Source organism: Salvelinus sp. IW2-2015, linkage group LG5 (genome assembly GCF_002910315.2).
Source record: "Salvelinus sp. IW2-2015 linkage group LG5, ASM291031v2, whole genome shotgun sequence".
NCBI classification, from domain to species: domain Eukaryota; kingdom Metazoa; phylum Chordata; class Actinopteri; order Salmoniformes; family Salmonidae; genus Salvelinus; species Salvelinus sp. IW2-2015.
The window spans coordinates 31,733,582-31,753,266 of record NC_036844.1 but is presented as its reverse complement, the minus strand read 5'-3'; the positions used below and the strand labels follow the sequence as shown (position 1 = coordinate 31,753,266).

General features: G+C 42.0%; 1 protein-coding gene and 1 long non-coding RNA gene across 2 annotated transcripts in view; one reads left to right on the top strand and one right to left on the bottom strand.

Moving 5' to 3' along the window:
• The window catches only part of LOC139027782 (uncharacterized), a 663,342-nt gene that overhangs the window by 349,494 nt on the left and 294,163 nt on the right, over positions 1-19,685 (top strand). The gene's annotated exons all lie outside the window — the stretch shown is intronic.
• On the bottom strand, positions 3,028-4,940 carry epdl2 (ependymin-like 2). Its single transcript, XM_023988200.2, has 6 exons — positions 4,774-4,940; positions 4,523-4,557; positions 4,059-4,193; positions 3,733-3,919; positions 3,445-3,529; positions 3,028-3,256 (listed from the first exon to the last, which is right to left on the bottom strand). Exons 1-6 carry the CDS (start codon positions 4,847-4,849, stop codon positions 3,130-3,132), a joined length of 645 nt encoding a protein of 214 aa, XP_023843968.1. The 5' UTR covers positions 4,850-4,940; the 3' UTR covers positions 3,028-3,129.

The window sequence follows — 19,685 nt, the reverse complement described above, 5'->3', positions numbered from 1 at the left end:
TGTTGTCAATACCTTAAACCATTTCACATGGTAAAACACAATTTGCAGATTCTCACTTAGACTTTTCAGCAAAACTCATTCTCATTCTCAAAACACATTCTGAACTCTAATGCACATGTCATCCATACTGGTAAACACAAGTGGCAACAATCAAATACAAATAGAGAACACATGTCATTGATTGAACACAACCACTCAAAATTGATTTAACCTGTTTCAAATGATGCGACACAACCAATATAAGCCAGTTCAGAGAGCAAACAGGTTGTTGAAGGTGGGAAGGAGAAAGTCTGAGAATGGATAGAAGAAACAATGTGAGAGGACGAGTGCATATGCAAGGGAGGAGGAGGGCAAGAAAGAGGAAGAGGAGGACAAAAGAGTGGAAATATCTGATGAAATTCAAGCAACAGTTATAGACCACTCTGTCCTGGTCCTGACAATGAGGGAAGCAGGACTTAGAGTGCAACCCAATTTGAGACGATTTTCTGTGTCCACCATAGTAAGGACATTCAGAGAAGAGAACATGTACAGTATACTACTGTATTTTTGTAATTGCAAATTTACTGTACTACACTATATGCAGCTGTTTCAATAGAAATTTGTAAAGTTAATCACTATGTATTGTACTGCATGAATATGTTTTGTAACTGCCACAACTACTTTTTGTAGAATTGCAAGGCTGCCGCATGCAGGTGGAAGGACAGCTATATTCACTCGGGAGCAAGAGGCCGTTATAGTTGGCATGGTCCTTCAAGATAATGCAATACGACTCAGAGAAATCCAGGAACGAGTAATACACACACACACTTCCAGGGAATCGACAGTGTGAGCATTTCCACAATTGACCGTGTCCTCCATCGTAACAGGATGCGAATGAAACAGTATACAGAGTACCCTTTGAGCGCAACTCACCAAGGGTGAAAGAACTGCGAGCTCAGTATGTGCAAGTAAGTGTACATTCAGAAAACATTTACTGTAATCCAGATTGCTAACAGTACTAACAACATACTACTGTATTGTGAATGACATACTCTTCAGCACTACAATGTATTGTGAATCAGAAGCCTAATTGTACTCTACAGTATAGCACTGTCTCTGTACTACTTACAAAATCCTACATACAGTATATTGTATTTCTACACAGACAATATTTGGCTTGGAATCCATTGGACCAGACTCTCTATGAGGTCATATTTGTCGTGATAGAAGCAGGCTTCCAATCTAACAAAGAGGAGAAGGAGAGGCCCGAAACATTGATTTGGACAGCGGGCCATTGTTGAAGTACCTGGTCAACGATCCGGGTGGCAATTGGTCACAATCTGTCCTGCTATCAGCAACCATGGGTAGTTCTACATCACCATGTTTACACTTCGGGCCATATTAAACACCCAGCCACCTTCTAAGATTTATTGCCCCAATCTAAGAGATATTTTATTCTGAGCAGCAGGTTCAAGAGCAGCAGGGTCAAGAGCTAAAATGAGGAATCCCATTCCCACCTATGTGATAGGTGTGGGACAATGTCAGTTTCCACCGAGCTGCTCAGGTAAAGGAATGGTTTAACATCAATGGCAGTTTATGAACTTGTACCCTCCCCCATACTCGCTTTTCCTGAATCCGATTGAGTTTTTTTCTCCTCTTGGAGATGGAAAGTGTATGATAGACAACCCTACACCAGAGTAAATCTGCTGCAAGCCATGGATTTAGCCTGTGGTATATAGTTGAGGAATCATGTCAGGGCTGGATACCGGCACCACAGAGGCTTCTTCCCCCGTTGCCTCAGGAGGGACATATTGCTTGTGATGTCGACGAAGTGCTCTGGCCTGACCCAGCCCAAAACAAGAAGAAGCACATTTGATCACATTGTTTACTCCTTTGATTTTTGTCCCTTTTAGTATTGTATACTGTAGTGCATGGCATTGTAGGCTGGTATACGTACAATTAAACAAATTGTATGGCCCCTAACATTTGTGCTTCCATTTATTAACAGTACTGACTGCTCAATAGATTTTGACTGGTTGCAGGTTCATATCAACAAAGAACAAGAATTACAGTATCACAGAGACAAAGGACAAGTTTGTGAGATGCAGGATACGTACTGGTAAAAATAGGGTACAAGAGGAGGAAGAACAAAAAACCTTAATTGCAAAGAGCGCAAAGGCAGAGTAGTAATTTCTGATCAATTTTGAGCTACTATGATAGAACATGTTTTCGTTCATCAAAAACAATGACAATATGAAATTTTTTTTGATTAAAATGTACTCCTTCCCTGATAATTGTATGTTTTGAACAATGTGTTTTCTATTTTTCGGTGTATTGTTTACTGACTGCTTGAGAGTGTATATCATTTTGATCACTTTGTTTATGATTTGAGAGCAGTGTTTGATTTTGAACACAGGTAAAACTGTTTTGAGGCGAATGTTTCATTTTGCGAGAGGAGTCAGAGGTTATGTAAATAGTGCTTGAAGATGAAGTTTTGTGTTTAATGTTTTCAGGAAATGGAGCAAGGTTTCAGAAATTGTGTTTTAGCAATGGAGAAAAACTGTAACACTGTTACCTTTATTTAACTAGGCAAGTCAATTAACACATTCTTATTTTCAATGACGGCCTAGGAACAGTGGGTTAACTGCCTTGTTCTGGGGCAGAACAACAGATATTTACCTTGTCAGCTCGGGGATTCAATCTTGCAACCTTTCAGTTACTAGTCCAATGCTCTAACCACTAGGCTACCTTTCACTACAGTGCATTACTTTTTTTTACACCTTTATGGCTGCCTACARAAGTAGCGCAATTCTGATATTTTGCCCAATTATTGAGCCTATGTGCTAAGTCCCTTATGGAGTTTTAATCTGGCTCCATTTCATTTGTTAGTGTACCTTTTTAAACAAATCTTGAGTCTGCATTTGAAAGTTTGAGTGTCTACAGAGTTGTGCTCTTCTGTTACCCTCTTCTGTTACCCCTTATTTATTGAATATGTCCATCTTGTTTTTTTTTTATCGCCATCAGGTTAAAACAGACAGGAGTCCAATGTTTATTGTGTTAACAATAGTTTAATATAGTTTATGAAGTAATTACTTTAAATGTTTATAGTGGAGTAGGAAGTGGAAAATGCTTTGATGCACTACTATTGACTCAAATTAGGGCATCAAAGAAACTTGTCAGTGCTGCATCGTTGCCCGGCTCTGCTTTGTCACAGAAAGAAGGAGGGTTGAAAACTTCAGGGTCCTCAACTCCGAGCACCATGTCAAAGAAACTCAGACTGGAGATGAAACAGACAGTAACATAAAAGCCCCCGTCAGGCTAAAAGCATTCAGACATGGGCTCTTTCTCAATGCAGTGTTTCTCAAAAAATACCATAGTCCCTTCATCAGATACTCTATATGACTGTTTCATGATTTACGACTGCAATAACAAAACTGACTAAAATTGGGATTGTGTACCACTTACCTTAGAAGGGTTTGACGCTCAATGTTGTACCACCAGGCATGAACGGGCAGGCAGCCGAACTCGGTGAACGTGAGGAGGTAATCATCTGTAAGGAGTGTGCATGGACATCATAATAAAGTGTGCAGAGATGATACAAACCACTAGCTATGTGAACAGCATACCGATGGATTTATGGCAAGGTTTTGATTATATTTCTTAAGTCTCTCATGCTAAGGGAATTTAGCAGTGAATGTAAATAATAGTCCGTAGTTAGTCGGAGGTTTTCTAGAGTATTTGTCATTCACTCACCGTGAGGCTCTGCCACTGTTCCTGACCAGTTGTTGACCAGCAGCCCTTCTGCAGGAGCGGAAAGGCTCCCAATGATCACCTGTGATTGGAACTTGGCATCCCTGGGGATCTCCATTGGCTTCCAGGGATCCTTAAAGTGGACCTTCTCACAGGTTTGGTTATGGCGGAAGATTTGGTAAGCTATACCCTGAGAAGTTGAATAATAGACACATCGTCAGAATGGTTTTTATTTTTGGATGGAAATTGTCTTCACACTATATCATCATCCAGTACAACCCCCTGAATAACAATGATAATGTATAGAATATGTGTCTGTAAGATCAAACCTCTTTATAAAGAAGAAGGGTGTCTCTGTAGGTGGTGTGGTTGTCCTGGTCCAGAAGAAGTCGGAGYTGTACCCTCTCTTCAAAAGCATCATAGGAGAATTTCTCAACACCAAAAGTTTTCTCCTTGAGGATCGTCTGTTTGAATGTGTGATAGAAAATACACACATGATACCATTCAGAGATTATTTATAAAGAAAAGCATGCATATTTCATTTGAACATGAAAGATACAATATCAGGATATCTTTTAGTGCTCATCTCAATTAAATTAAATCATACTGCAGTATATACACAGTAGCTCTTATTTATACAGCCAAATAAAATCACAGAATGGTTTTGGGTGCCGTAAAAACCTAGTACAACTATGAGGAAGAATCTTTCACAGGTATCAAAGGTAGTGGTTTGTAAAAAAAGACACCGTGTAAAGGTTTCTCTTGTGAGCTTGATATATTTTTAAAGACTTACCAGTGCCATACTGCCCTCGACCAAAGGTGGGGATTCTTTAATGTGAAAGACATACATTTGTCATATTACAGTAATAAAAACAGGTAGAAAATGATTTCCCAAATAGAGATGCGATCTGGCATTCTTCATGCTATTTGCGTGTCTAGGCTATAGACAATATGTTTAGTGTTATTTGATTAACATCGTGGCGGTGCATTTAGTTGGTTATTCWAAAAGTGTCTCAATAAGGAATTAAYGTTTTTCTCACTTACTGCATGGATGAGGTCGTTCTGCCAAGCTTCCAACAGCCAGACACAGGCTGATGGAAAACAGAAGGTAGGCTTGCATCGTGTGGTTCTAACGTTGGTCTAACGTGTGCAGTTGTAACGGCAGCAGCTTGCTCTCCTTCAGCGGTCCTCTCTGACTCACCCTCGTATTCAAGGGGTTCTTATACACACCTCTTTTAATCGAACTCCACCTCCATGTTTTCTCTCTCACTGAGAGAATGGTACAAGGCCAAGCAGAAGGTCATGTGCGAGTCATGAAACATCCATAAAATAAGTAGACTGTGTGTGTGTGTGCTGTGTGTGTGTGTGTGTGTGTGTGTGTGTGTGTGTGTGTGTGTGTGTGTGTGTGTGTGTGTGTGTTGTGTGTGTGTGTGTGTTTTGTTTGACAGAACATAAAACCATTCGGGACTTACACATACAGGTGTCCCATGGACTAACAAAGTTAATTACCTTATCTAACCTAGGTACCATGACTGTGGCCCATCTCCTGTACACATTAACACAAATAGACCCTAAAAGCAGCAAACAAGCATTTTTAGCAGTAATACTGTGCAATAGTGCACACAGACATTCGGTGTCAACCTTCTTCAGTGTGTGTATGTTAAATACAATTTTATTAAAGTTGCCAAATAATACAAAACAATAAAATGTACATGTACAAATAAAATTTAAAACTTTATCAAGCAGTTTTTTTTATTGGTTTCAATTCTCACGAACACAATGCAACAACACAGTGTTGGAGAAAAAAAGTCAGTTTGAGAGTGCAAAACACAATGTCTTCCATTATGTTCTTGAGAATTGAAACCAATACAATACAATACAATACAATACAATACAATACAATACAATACAACACAATACAATACACACAAACACAGAAAGTGCAATATCATGTCATCCTAGGGGCAATGAACTTTACAATTATAGCTGCTTGTGATAAACCAATACATGAATAAAGTCATACATAGTCGTATACCATTTATTTTTTAAAGAGATGTGAGTATAAAACGTCATGTGGGCTTGATAAAGTCATTATGGTTTCACCATAAGACACTATTCTGTACAGTATGTCTATCTAGACAATGCATCGGAGCTACTCTCGTTTCAGATCCTTTCATCTATCTTCTTTATTGAAAGGTTTACCTTTAGGCAATACATTTATGTGATTAGTGGAATGTGTACACTGAGTATACAAAACATTAAGAACACCTGCTCTTTCCATGACATAGACTGACCAGGTGAACACTATTATCCCTTATTGATGCCGGGGGGGGGCTTAACTTGGCTGGCCAGGCACCTGTAGGCTGACTTCAGTCGTCAGTTGAACGGTGTTTCCTCCAACACATTGGTGCAGCTGGCTTCCGGGTTAAGCGGACGGGTGTTAAGGAGCYAGGCTTGGCGGGTCATGTTTCGGAGGACGCATGACTCYACCTTCGCCTCTCCCAAGCACGTTGGGGAGTTGCAGTGATTAGGATTAGGATTTTTAAGCCTTGAGACAATTGAGACATGGATTGTGTATGTGTGCCATTTAGAGGGTGAATGGGCAAGACTAAAGATTTAAGTACCTTTGAKCGGGGTATGGTAGTAGGTGCTAGGCGCACTGGTTTGTGTCAAGAACTGCAACGCTCAATATTTTCCTGTGTGTATCAAGAATGTCCACCACCCAAAGGACATCTAGCCAACTTGACAACTGTGGGAAGCATRAGAGTCAACATSGGTCAACGCTTTCGACACCTTGTAGAATCCATACCCCGAAGAATTGAGGTTGTTCTGAGGGCATCTCAATATTATGAAGGTGTTCCTAATATTTGGTATACTCAGTGTATATTGGAGTTTGGGCTCTATGGTTACTGTTAATGACAATATGCTCATTCTTGGGAAAATGACTAAGTGGAAAGGCATGCACTATTGCATTGTATTACTGCTAAAAATGCTTGATTGCTGCCCTTAGAGTCTATTTGTGTTKATGTGTACAGGAGATGGGCTACAGTCATGATACCTAGTGTATGTTTCCGTATTCTCCAAAAATGGTAGCCAGAGGGTTTGAGTATTCTCTGATTCAAGGCTTGTACTGATACTATGGTTTATTAATGGAGGAGATAAAGGCACATTGCCCTGTACTGATGGTTTTCTTTCTAAATTGAGACATACACAATGCACAACTGAAATTGAGTGGAGGTTATGGAGCAGGGAGGTTTTTAGGAATGTCTCCATGCCTTTGAACAACCTTTATATTGTCTAGGGATTGTTTGAGTAGTTTATCATGACATATTGTATGAATCCTTTTCCTGCAGTCGAATGACCAGAAGTGCCCTCTAGTGGCCCCTTGTATTAATATTTGTATTTGTATAATATTTAAAATAATTTCATAATAAACATTATTTAACAGTCAAACAGGCACTCAGCCAGCCAAACCCCAAGTTGAGATCTTTATCAGCCTCTCTCCCCTCCAACACAAGGCCATTAATCACACAGATCAATGTCAAAAGCGCAGAAAAACTGAGAACCTCAACTCTGAGAACTGCTTTTTCCAATACAAACAAAATTACCAACTTTAAAAGTGGATAAAGAAAATACAGATATATTTTCCCTGCTCACATGTCAACCATTGGAACCCATGCACATCCGGTTTYAWCACAACAATACATTTTCCAATAAACCACCAATAAGCCATTGGTTAAAAAAACAGTTGCTGTTTTGTTGCGCTATGAGCTACTGGCGTTCTGTGCTTTTGTATTGATCTGGTTAACTATTGGATACGTCTTTGTCATTCAACAGTATCACCTTAAGTCTATCCTGATGGTATTTGAGTAATTTTCTAAAAAATAGTTTTCTTTATGGGGTATTGTGTGTAGATTGATGAGGAACAKATTGTATTTAATCCATTTTAGAATAAGGCTGTAACGTAACACAATGTGGYAAAAGTCAAGGGGTCTGAATACTTTCCGAATGCACTGTATACTGTACATAGCCAGAATTGCCTATCCCCCACCGAAATGCTTTGACCCAGATAGTTGCTGTTCAGCGCGTAGTCTTGTTAAGGTGGAAGGCACATTCGAGCAGGCATGGGTTGGCCATATTGCCTATAGAGTGGTGAGGAGGAGGAGTCAACCATGTCCTGAAGCGCTGTTTTGCCAATTTAGCGACTTTGCCGAGTGGCGCAGCGGTCTAAGGCACTGCATCTCAGCGCTAGAGGTGTCACTACAGACACCCTGGTTCGAATCCAGGCTGTATCACAACCGGCCGTGATTGGGAGTCCAATAGGGCGGTGCACAATTGGACCAGCGTCGTTCGTGTTTGGCTGGTGTAGGCCGTCATTGTAAATAAGAATTTGTTCTTAAATGACTTGCCTAGTTAAATAAAGGTTATGTTAGTGAGTATTCAGAACCCTCTAGCGTCACATTTAAAAAAAAACGACTAGTGACTTTTTCTGGTGTTATTTGAGACTTTTGGAGACTCTGATGTGAAAGCACATATRGTTCTTACTCTTCTCAACGAGCAGCGGGTACTAACGTGGGCCCCACCCCCATCCCAAAGCACTCACAGGCGGCCCAATCCTCGCGCAGCAGTCCCTCCCAGCTGCAGTCAGAGCAGGAGATGTTCACCCCTCCGCGTCCAAATGACTGCAAATGAATCGCGCATGCGGGAAGCCGCCGCTGGCTAATCCCGCCCTGGCTTACATTCAGGGAGGGATGTAAATGTAAAATGTTCTTTGTCTAAAATAAATCACTGCACAAAAATAAATCACTGCATTTGACTCACACAGCCTCAGTCACTTACTCACCTTATCCACTGTGTGTGTGCCTCTCTGTGACATAAGCTAAACATCTAGCTGGCTAGCTCATCATGTCTCAGTCTAAACTGTACACTCAAAAATACAGAAAGGAGTGGGAATCAAACCCTGAATTCAAAGGCTGGTTGAAGCTGTTTATTGGAGATGATACACGGGCATACTGCCTGTATTGTAAGGCTGATTTCTACACCAAACTTAGTGATGTAAAAAAACACATGACTCAAAAACATACTCAAAAGGCAAAGCCTTATAACAGTTCCACCCAAAACAAGCTGCCATTTATGGTTAAAAAATTTGACTTAAAAAAAGGCTGAGGCCACCTTGGAATTAGCTATCGCTGAACACTGTTCCATGCTGGCATGTGATCACATTGGAGAAGTAGAGCTGCTTTCTCAGACTCCACTGCTGCTACCCACTTCAAAATGCACAGGACAAAGTGCACAGAAATTATTAATGGTGTTCTAGCACCATACCTTCTGAAAAAGTTGGTCGCAGATGTGGGTGACCAGCGTTTCAAACTCCTCCTCGATGAGTCCACAGATGTAAGTGTTTCTAAGTACCTGGGGGTTGTGATAAGGTACTTTAGTGACACCAGGCAGACAATTGTATCAACATTTCTGGGGCTTGTTGAGTTGGATGGAGGAGATGCCAAATCTATAGCCCGTGCTGTTGTGGCTTTCCTCGAGAAGTGTTGTCTTAAAAAGAGAAACTCCTGGGAATAGGGACTGACACAATGTCTCTGTTATGACGGGGAATAACAATGGGGTCCATCAAGTGCTGAAGGAGGAGTATGGCCTCAAATACCTGGTTCTTATTCGCTGTGTGAGCCACTCTCTGCAGCTTGCTCATTTGTAGTTCTAAACATATTTAGGGTGTTTTTTACTCACTTTTTGTCTCTCCCATGACGTTATTCCTCTCTCCTACAGCGTCCATCACAATTACATGCACATGACCAATTATGCAAATTAGGTGATGACGTCATTTTGCGACTTCTAGCGACTTTTAGGTCAGTCAATAGCTACTTTCCTTACTGAGGAGTTGGCAACACTGCTAAAGCGAATTCACCATTCAATTTCTGTATTCAGGGTTCACTCAAACATTGTTCTAAACTTTGTTTTAGAATTGACAGTTACAGCTGATTTCGGGATTGTATATCGATTTGCTTATTAATTTCACTCTCTGAATTGTTTAATCAAACTTTTCACCGCCAGCTCTTGACATAATGGCGTAAAACTACAATCTGTCTCTTGAATTAGCCTTGTGCACATGTGCATTAGGCCCAAGCTCGTTTTAACCGGTTTTCCCTGGCTAAACTTTTATGCTAGTTTTCGTCCTGATTCCCAGACTCTATAAACACTGCACCCTCAACTTCTAAAAATCTTTGCTAGTTATACAATCATGTAACTACGACATTTGCTGGAAAGAAACTTGAAAATTCGGTATTGTTTTATTGTTTTGTTGAATAGTCATGGCTATTTCAAGACAACCGTGGCGAAGGATATCATTGCTACTTAACGAGGCTCCAAGTTCAGTTTTGAGATCCACCGGCGTCATTGGCCTAGCTGGACATTTCTGACTGGTCTTGGAACTGTGACAGGCTGTCCCTGCTTGGTTCACTGGGATATGTACTGATTTTGCCAACAAGGCCATATAAATACAGTATGTACACAGTCTTGTACCCTTAACCMTTTTTCAACTGACTATTGTATTTGTGGATTAAATATGACTTTATTAATATAATGAGTAATACAGGAATGTCARAAGTTAATTGACAATAGAACACCCGAGAAAATAGCAACTCTACAGATCGCAACGACTACGATGAATGGCAAAATTAATTCCTTGACACTAAGGGCTCCCGAGTGGCGCAGGGGTCTAAGGCACTGCATCTCAGTGCCTTAGGTGTCATTACAGACCCTGGTTCGATCCCGGGCTGTATCACAACCGGCTGTGAWCAGGAGTSCCACAGGGTGGTGCACATTTGGCCCAGTGTCGTCTGGGATAGGGTAGGGTTTGGCCACAGTAGGCCATCATTGTAATATAAGAATTTGTTCTGAACTGACTTGCCTAGTTAAATAAAAAAAATAAGGGGTGGTTTCCCAGACAGAGTTCATCTTAATCAGGACGAGGCAAAGATCTACTTAAATTAATCCAGATTAAAAATAATTGCTTTCTTAGACTAGGGCGTCCCAGTAAGTAAGGTATAGCCAGTTAATCTTTGTGAAGAATAATTAGATGAACTACAGTGCATTCTGAAAGTATTCCACAGTTTCTTACGTTCAGCCTTATTCTAAAATTGATGAAATTGATTTTTTCCCCCTCATCAATCTACACACAATACAATAATGACAAAGTMAAAACAGGTTTAAATGTATTTTTGCAAATGTATTAAGAGATAAAAACAGAAATAACTTATTTACATAAGTATTCAGACCCTTTGCTATGAGACTCGAAATTGATTGTGTTGGGGCACAGATCTGGGGAAGGGTACTAAAAAATGTCTGCAGCATTGAAGGTCCCGAAGAACACAGCGGCCTCCATCATTCTTAAATGGAAGAAGTGTGGAACCACCTAGGCTCTTCCTAGAGCTGGCCGCCCGGACAAACTGAGCAATCGGGGGAGAAGGGCCTTGGTCAGGGAGGTGATCAAGAACCCGATGGTCCCTCTGACAGAGCTCTAGAGTTACTCTGTTGAGATGGGAGAACCTTACAGAAGGACAACCATCTCTGCAGCACTCCACCACTCAGGCCTTTATGGTAGAGTAGCCAGACGGAAGCCACTCCTCAGTGAAAGGCATGACAGCCTGCTTGGAGTTTGCCAAAATACATCTAAAAGGACTCTCAGACCATAAGAAACAAGAATTTCTGYTCTGATGAAACCAAGATTAAACTCTTTGGCCAGAATGCCAACCGTCACGTCTTGAGGAAGCCTTGCACCATCCCTACGGTGAAACATGGTGGCAGCATCATGCTGTGGGGATGTTTTTCAGTGGCAGGGACTTGGAGACTAGTCAGGATCAAGGCAAAGATGAACGGCGCAAAGTATAGAGACAACCTTGATGAAAGCCTGCTCCAGAGTGCTRAGGACCTCAGACTGGGGCAAAGGTTAACCTTCCAACAGGATAACGACCCTAAGAACACAGCAAAGACAACGCAGGAGTGGCTTCGGGACAAGTCTCTGAATGTCCTTGAGTGGCCCAGCCAGAGCCCGGACTTGAACCCGATCGAACATCTCTGGAAAGATCTGAAAATAGCTGTGCAGCGACGCTCCCCATCCAACCTGACAGAGCTTGAGTGGATCTGCAGAGAAGAATGTGAGAAACTCCCCAAATGCAGATGTGCCAAGCTTGTAGCGTCATACCCAAGAAGACTCAAAGCTGTGATCGCTGCCAAAGGTGCTTCAACAAAGTACTGAGTAAACGGTCTGAATACTGAATAGATGTAAATGTGATATTTCAGTTTTGTATTTTTTATACATTTGCTAAAATAAAATGTTTAAAATGTTTTTTCTTTGTCATTATGGGTTATTGTGTGTAGATTGATGAGGGGGAAAAAAACATTTTAGAATAAGGCTGTAACGTAACAAAATGTGGAAAAAGTCAAGGGGTCTGAATACTTTCCGAATGCACTGAATGTGCACTTTCTGCTGAACTGAGGATGCTTCAAAAAACAGGGATGGGACACTAATACATAAGCATTGTGTGAAATTGGAGCAAGTCACCTAAATCAAATAATGGATGGATGTAAAAGAAAACGTTCAAAGAARTTCAGTGAAACCACCCAATTATCGAGAACAAACAGCATGATTAATCAACAGAAAAAAAGAAAAAGAATGTCTGTACAACCATTTGTAATGAATTCAACTCAAATGAAAAATTAAACAAAAGGACGCTACAACAACTTCAGGTACTATTGTTGGCCCACTTTTACAAATCAGAGTCACTTTGAAATTGTAGTTTTCTGTATAACACAACACAGTGGTGCCTAAATGTATTTGTGTGAAAGAAATGTAACACAAACAATATCATAGATCATTATTKATATATTTTCTATATTGTCTTGTCTTTCTAAGGTCCTGTGGAAAAACATCTAACCTACTTAAAGAAGACAAATGCTGTTGCTCGTAGGGAGAGTTTCAAGACTGGTGGCGGTCCCCCAGTAAGACCAGGGACAGATGAGCTGGGACRGAGATCATTCATAGCCAGCAACCCCTGGGTTAGTGCTGCATAGCCACATTTTCAGTCAATGCAAACACAACATTATTTAGGATATCTAGTTCATTCAAATGGTGTACTGACTCGCTTTTGAAGAAATCCTGAACATGCTGCAAAGCAATTGTGTTCCCACAGGTACCCTGTTTATAGTGTCTGTAGGATATCCAGGGCTTAAAAACAAATCTAGACATAACTACTAGACAGTTACAAAATGCTATTTATTTGACCTTTCAGGAAAGATGGCCTCTGTGATGCAAACTCTCTCCTGGATGACCAAGAAGAGAAGTACCACTACTCACCGCAGCTGTGTCCCTGACCAGAGCTCCCATTTACATGCCGATAAAAACATCCAGAGGTATCTGTACAGCCCCTTTACTGTGACATGAACCCAGGCTATCTGTACAGCCCATTTACTGTGACATGAACCCAGGCTATCTGTACAGCCCCTTTACTGTGACATGAACCCAGGCTATCTGTACAGCCCCTTTACTGTGACATGAACCCAGGCTATCTGTACAGCACCTTTACTGTGACATGAACCCAGGCTATCTGTACAGCCCTTTACTGTGACATGAACCCAGGCTATCTGTACAGCCCCTTTACTGTGACATGAACCCGGGCTATCTGTACAGCCCCTTTACTGTGACATGAACCCAGGCTATCTGTACAGCCCATTTACTGTGACATGAACCCAGGCTATCTGTACAGCCCCTTTACTGTGACATGAACCCAGGCTATCTGTCAGCCCTTAACTGTGACATGAACCCAGGCTATCTGTACAGCCCCTTTACTGTGACATGAACCCAGGCTATCTGTACAGCCCCTTTACTGTGACATGAACCCAGGCTATCTGTACAGCACCTTTACTGTGACATGAACCCAGGCTATCTGTACAGCCCCTTTACTGTGACATGAACCAGGCTATCTGTACAGCCCCTTTACTGTGACATGAACCCGGCTATCTGTACAGCCCCTTTACTGTGACATGAACCCAGGCTATCTGTACAGCCCATTTACTGTGACATGAACCCAGGCTATCTGTACAGCCCCTTTACTGTGACATGAACCCAGGCTATCTGTACAGCCCCTTTACTGTTACATGAACCCAGGCTATCTGAACAGCCCTTTACGTGACATGAACCAGGCTATCTGTACAGCCCCTTTACTGTGACATGAACCCAGGCTATCTGTACAGCCCCTTTACTGTGACATGAACCCAGGCTATCTGTACAGCCCCTTTACTGTGACATGAACCCAGGCTATCTGTACAGCCCCTTTACTGTACATGAACCCAGGCTATCTGTACAGCCCCTTTACTGTGACATGAACCCAGGCTATCTGTACAGCCCTTTACTGTGACATGAACCCAGGCTATCTGTACAGCCCCTTTACTGTGACATGAACCCAGGCTATCTGTACAGCCCCTTAACTGTGACATGAACCCAGGCTATCTGTACAGCCCCTTTACTGTGACATGAACCCAGGCTATCTGTACAGCCCCTTACTGTGACATGAACCCAGGCTATCTGTACAGCCCTTACTGTGACATGAACCCAGGCTATCTGTACAGCCCCTTTACTGTGACATGAACCCAGGCTATCTGTACAGCCCCTTTACTGTGACATGAACCCGGGCTATCTGTACAGCCCTACTGTGACATGAACCCAGGCTATCTGTACAGCCCCTTTACTGTGACATGAACCCAGGCTATCTGTACAGCCCCTTTACTGTGACATGAACCCAGGCTATCTGAACAGCCCCTTTACTGTGACATGAACCCAGGCTATCTGTACAGCCCCTTTACTGTGACATGAACCCAGGCTATCTGTACAGCCCCTTTACTGTGACATGAACCCAGGCTATCTTGTACAGCCCTTTACTGTGACATGAACCCAGGCTATCTGTACAGCCCCTTTACTGTGACATGAACCCAGCTATCTGTACAGCCCCTTTACTGTGACATGAACCCAGGCTATCTGTACAGCCCCTTTACTGTGACATGAACCCAGGCTATCTGTACAGCCCCTTTACTGTGACATGAACCCAGGCTATCTGTACAGCCCCTTTACTGTGACATGAACCCAGGCTATCTGTACAGCCCCTTTACTGTGACATGAACCCGGGCTATCTGTACAGCCCCTTACTGTGACATGAACCCAGGCTATCTGTACAGCCCCTTTACTGTGACATGAACCCAGGCTATCTGTACAGCCCTTTACTGTGACATGAACCCAGGCTATCTGAACAGCCCCTTTACTGTGACATGAACCCAGGCTATCTGTACAGCCCTTTACTGTGACATGAACCCAGGCTATCTGTACAGCCCCTTTACTGTGACATGAACCCAGGCTATCTGTACAGCCCCTTTACTGTGACATGAACCCAGGCTATCTGTACAGCCCCTTTACTGTGACATGAACCCACGCTATCTGTACAGCCCCTTTACTGTGACATGAACCCAGGCTATCTGTACAGCCCCTTTACTGTTACATGAACCCAGGCTATCTGTACAGCCCCTTTACTGTGACATGAACCCAGGCTATCTGTACAGCCCCTTTACTGTGACATGAACCCAGGCTATCTGTACAGCCCCTTTACTGTGACATGAACCCAGGCTATCTGTACAGCCCCTTTACTGTGACATGAACCCAGGCTATCTGTACAGCCCCTTTACTGTGACATGACCCAGGCTATCTGTACAGCCCCTTTACTGTGACATGAACCCAGGCTATCTGTACAGACCCTTTACTGTGACATGAACCCAGGCTATCTGTACAGCCCCTTTACTGTGACATTAACCCAGGCTATCTGTACAGCCCCTTTACTGTGACATGAACCCAGGCTATCTGTACAGCCATTTACTGTGACATGAACACAGGCTATCTGTACAGCCCCTTTACTGTGACATGAACCCAGGCTATCTGACAGCCCCTTACTGTACATGACCCAGCTACTGTACAGCCCTTACTGTGACATGAACCCAGGCTATCTGTACAGCCTTTACTGTGACATGAACAGGCTATCTGTACAGCCCCTTTACTGTGACATGAACCCAGGCTATCTGTACAGCCCCTTTACTGTGACATGAAACCCAGGCTATCTGTACAGCCCTTTACTGTGACATGAACCCAGGCTATCTGTACAGCCCCTTTACTGTGACAATGAACCCAGGCTATCTGTAAGCCCTTTACTGTGCATAACCAGGCTTTCTGGATAGTGACATGATGAGAGCAGGCCTACCTGTAAGAAATTTTGTTAATAGTGCTATAAATGTACTTCTATTTTGAAGAGGTTTTACCATTCAGGGCCTAATCATATTTTTTATTTAACCAGTAAGTTGCCTGAGAACACATTCTCATTTACAGCAACAACCTGAGGAATAGTTATATCAATCAAATCAAAGTTTATTTGTCACGTGCGCCGAATACAACAGGTGTAGGTAGACCTTACAGTGAAATGCTTACTTACAGGCAGGGCGGCTATTCTCAAGACCAACTCCAGGTATTGTCGCTGGACCCCAGCTCCCCCGCTACCGCATTGGGCAGAGTGTATGGCTGTCCACATGGGACCTGCCCTCTGGGCCGCAACTGTCCCCCCGTTTATTGGTCCTTTTCCATCGCCAGAGTCCTGAGTTCCACTGCGTCCATCTCTTGTTACCCCGTACCCTCCGTATTCCACCCTATGTTCCATGTGTCTAGAATTAAACCCATGTCTCTCATTCTTTCTGTTCCCAGCCCCCCCCCCCCCCCTCTCCCTGTGTCAATTGATGGCCATCCAGCATACACGGTGAGACGCTCCTGGTGTTCGACCACGGGCTGGGGTTTCCAGTACTGGTTGACTAGGAAGGGTTATGGCCCGGAGAGAGGTGCTGGGTTCCCGCTAGAGACACTCCTGGATCCAGCCCTCATCACCGACTCCACGCCGACACTCCGGTCAACCAGGTTCACCTGTCCTCGTTATTGTCTCACCCCCGTCAGGCATCACTTGTTCCCGTTTATCCTTGTGTTTCCTGTCTCTCTGTGCCAGTTTGTCTTGTATGTCCTACCAGCTTTTTTTTTTTCTTTCTTTTTTTTTCCTTTATCTAGCCTCCTGTTTTTACCTTTGCCTGTTCTGACTCTGTACCCGCCTGCTTGACCACTCTGCCTGGCCTGACCTCGATGCCTGCCAATGCCACTCTGTACCTTCTTGGACTTCTGAACTGGTTATGGACTTTGCTGTCCATGACCATTCTCTTGCCTATTCCTTTGGATTTATTAAACATCTTAAACTCCAACCAATCTGCTTCTGTGTCTGCATTTGGGTCGCCTATGTCACGATAGGCCTAATAGCAGAAGGGTTAGGTTCCATTGCCACACCTGTCTCTCTCTGTGTGTTTTTTAAGAGAAAGCGTGTCAATGGCATGCACAGTCGGGTAAATTTGTCAGATTACAAAGCAGAACACATGGATAATCATGTCTTCTATCAAATAGTTAACTCTCTTGACGCTAGGGTCAGATTTTTTATTTTTATTTTTTAAATAAGTTCCCAAGGTAAACAGACTATTTCTTCAGGTCCAGATCGTAGAATATGCATATAATTTACAGATTTAGATAAAAACACTCCAAAGTTTCCAAAACGTCTAAAATACTGTCTGTGAGTAAACAAAACTGATTCTGCAGGCGAAAACCTGAGAAAATCTAACCCGGAAGTGATTTTAAAAAAAAAAAAACATCTGTCTCCTGGCCCGTCTTTCTTCCATTTAAAGGGGTATCAACCAGATTCTTTTTCCAATGGCTTCCTCAGGCTGTGACCAGGCTTTAGACATAGTTTCAGCTTTTATTTGAAAAATGAACGAGATTTTTCAAAAGTAGTCAGGTGTCCTCTGATTACTTCTGCGAGAGGGGAGCTCTCCATTTTCTTTTCTCTCTTATGAATAGGTTACGGTCCGTGAAATATTATCGATTATGTTTGTTAAAAACAACCTGAGGATTGATTATAAAAAACATTTGACATGTTCTACACCATTACGATACTTTTGGAATTTTGTCGAACGAACCGAGGTTAGTTACTGAACATAACGCGCAACCAAATAGCGTTTTTTTGTTATAAAAAGTAATATTTATCAAACAAAAATAACATTTTGTGTAACTGGAGTCTCTGGAGTGCAAACATCCGAAGATTATCAAAGATAAGCGATAATTTATTCTTTTCTGACTTTCGTGACCAAAGCTAACCAGCTAATATTAAGGCTAACTGTTCTAAGCAATGATTGTATCAACTCACAAAAGCTTAGATTGCTTTTGTTGCAAAGCTATTTCAAAATCTGACACGATAGGTGGATTAACAACAAGCTAAGCTGTTTTTTGGTTATATTTCACTTGTGATTGCATGATTTATAAATTTTTTAGTATATTCTTGGAATTTGGCGCCCTGCAATTCAGCGGTTGTTTAGGAAAGGATCCCCTAAGGGATCTGTGCGCAGAGAGGTTAATAAACAAGGCTTCTTGACCCTGAGTGGGTAAACTACAAAGCCAGATCAATGATTAGCCAGCCAACCTCCCAAACTATACTATAAATTAAGTTAGTTTTAGGAAGATAAGAATGAAATGGCATGTCTAAGTGTCTCAACAACCTAAAAACACGTCTAAGTTTAGCTAAGAGGTGAACCAGAAAAACAGTTATTTTTGGTTGTTTTAACAAGTTAGCTGGATAACTCATTGATCTTGCTTGTAGTTTACCCTCAAGCTGATGGTAACATGATGAGGTAATGCTATAGCCTATTATTCTCCAGAGTTCCACCTCCGATGGACTGACAACCACTCACAATCAGGGCCTCTTTCCCCGCAAGTGAATCATGTCTGAAAGCAAAGCATACTGTAAATACAAGATCATAAGTGTTCTCAGTGACTGAGGAGACAGACGTTCGTTCAGTGATCGGTTGATGTTTTCCCTGACGTGACAACGGATGCTCTGCTTTTCTATATTGACTGCAATGCTGCTAGATACTTGTCTTTAATAAGTGCTTTTGACCTTGCAAAGACGTGCAAAGCAGATGTACAGGAACAGAAAGCACAGAGATGCAAATTGATCTGAACATTTGAATGAAGCAATGAGAATATCGCACACCATATCCCTTGAAAGCAATCACTTCTCTCTCTCTCTAATAGGCCGCAAGTCAGATTAGAGTTGCCAAGGATGTGAAAAGTCAGCAAGTTACAATTCAAGCAAAATTAAAAATGGTGAAAATTGTTTATACTTTTCTTCAACCTTCATTTAGCCTTCATAACACGTCTCATAATGGACCATACAGACAACATATGTTATCCCTGCAGAGGCTGGCAGTATGGGACACTGATTGCAAGATGTGTGTGATGTGAGTTGAACAAGTTGCAATATAGATTTTTAAATTAGTTGAAAAAGTAGACGCCAATAAAGCAATATTTTAAATTGACATATCAATCGTGGTATATTCCAAGATGTCCTCCTACAGTATATCTTCCAGACCGCGCTTGTTTAAATTGGTTTGACAGAAGTGAAATATATAGATGCACTGTTCAAGTTTTAGCATGTCAGGATTGACCAGAGAGAACTAACCGCCACATAAAACTGATCATTGAATATTGGGCAATAAGGAAATAAACGTAATTATGGATGATGAAAGCAGATGAATGTCTTCGTAAATGTTCTTGTAAAAATGTCTTGCGAAATAAAGAAATTGTTGTTTTGACACTGAACCACGCTCATGAACACTTGTATCTCTGTTTCATTACAGACAACAGCCTAACCTATACACATAGCAGTGTCCCTTGCACACAGATAGTTTTATAGACTATTTGTATGAACAAGGCCCATTTTCCTAACCTCTATAACTATGGTGTGTAGTAGAGAACGAACAGCCTTCCCCTGGTTCTA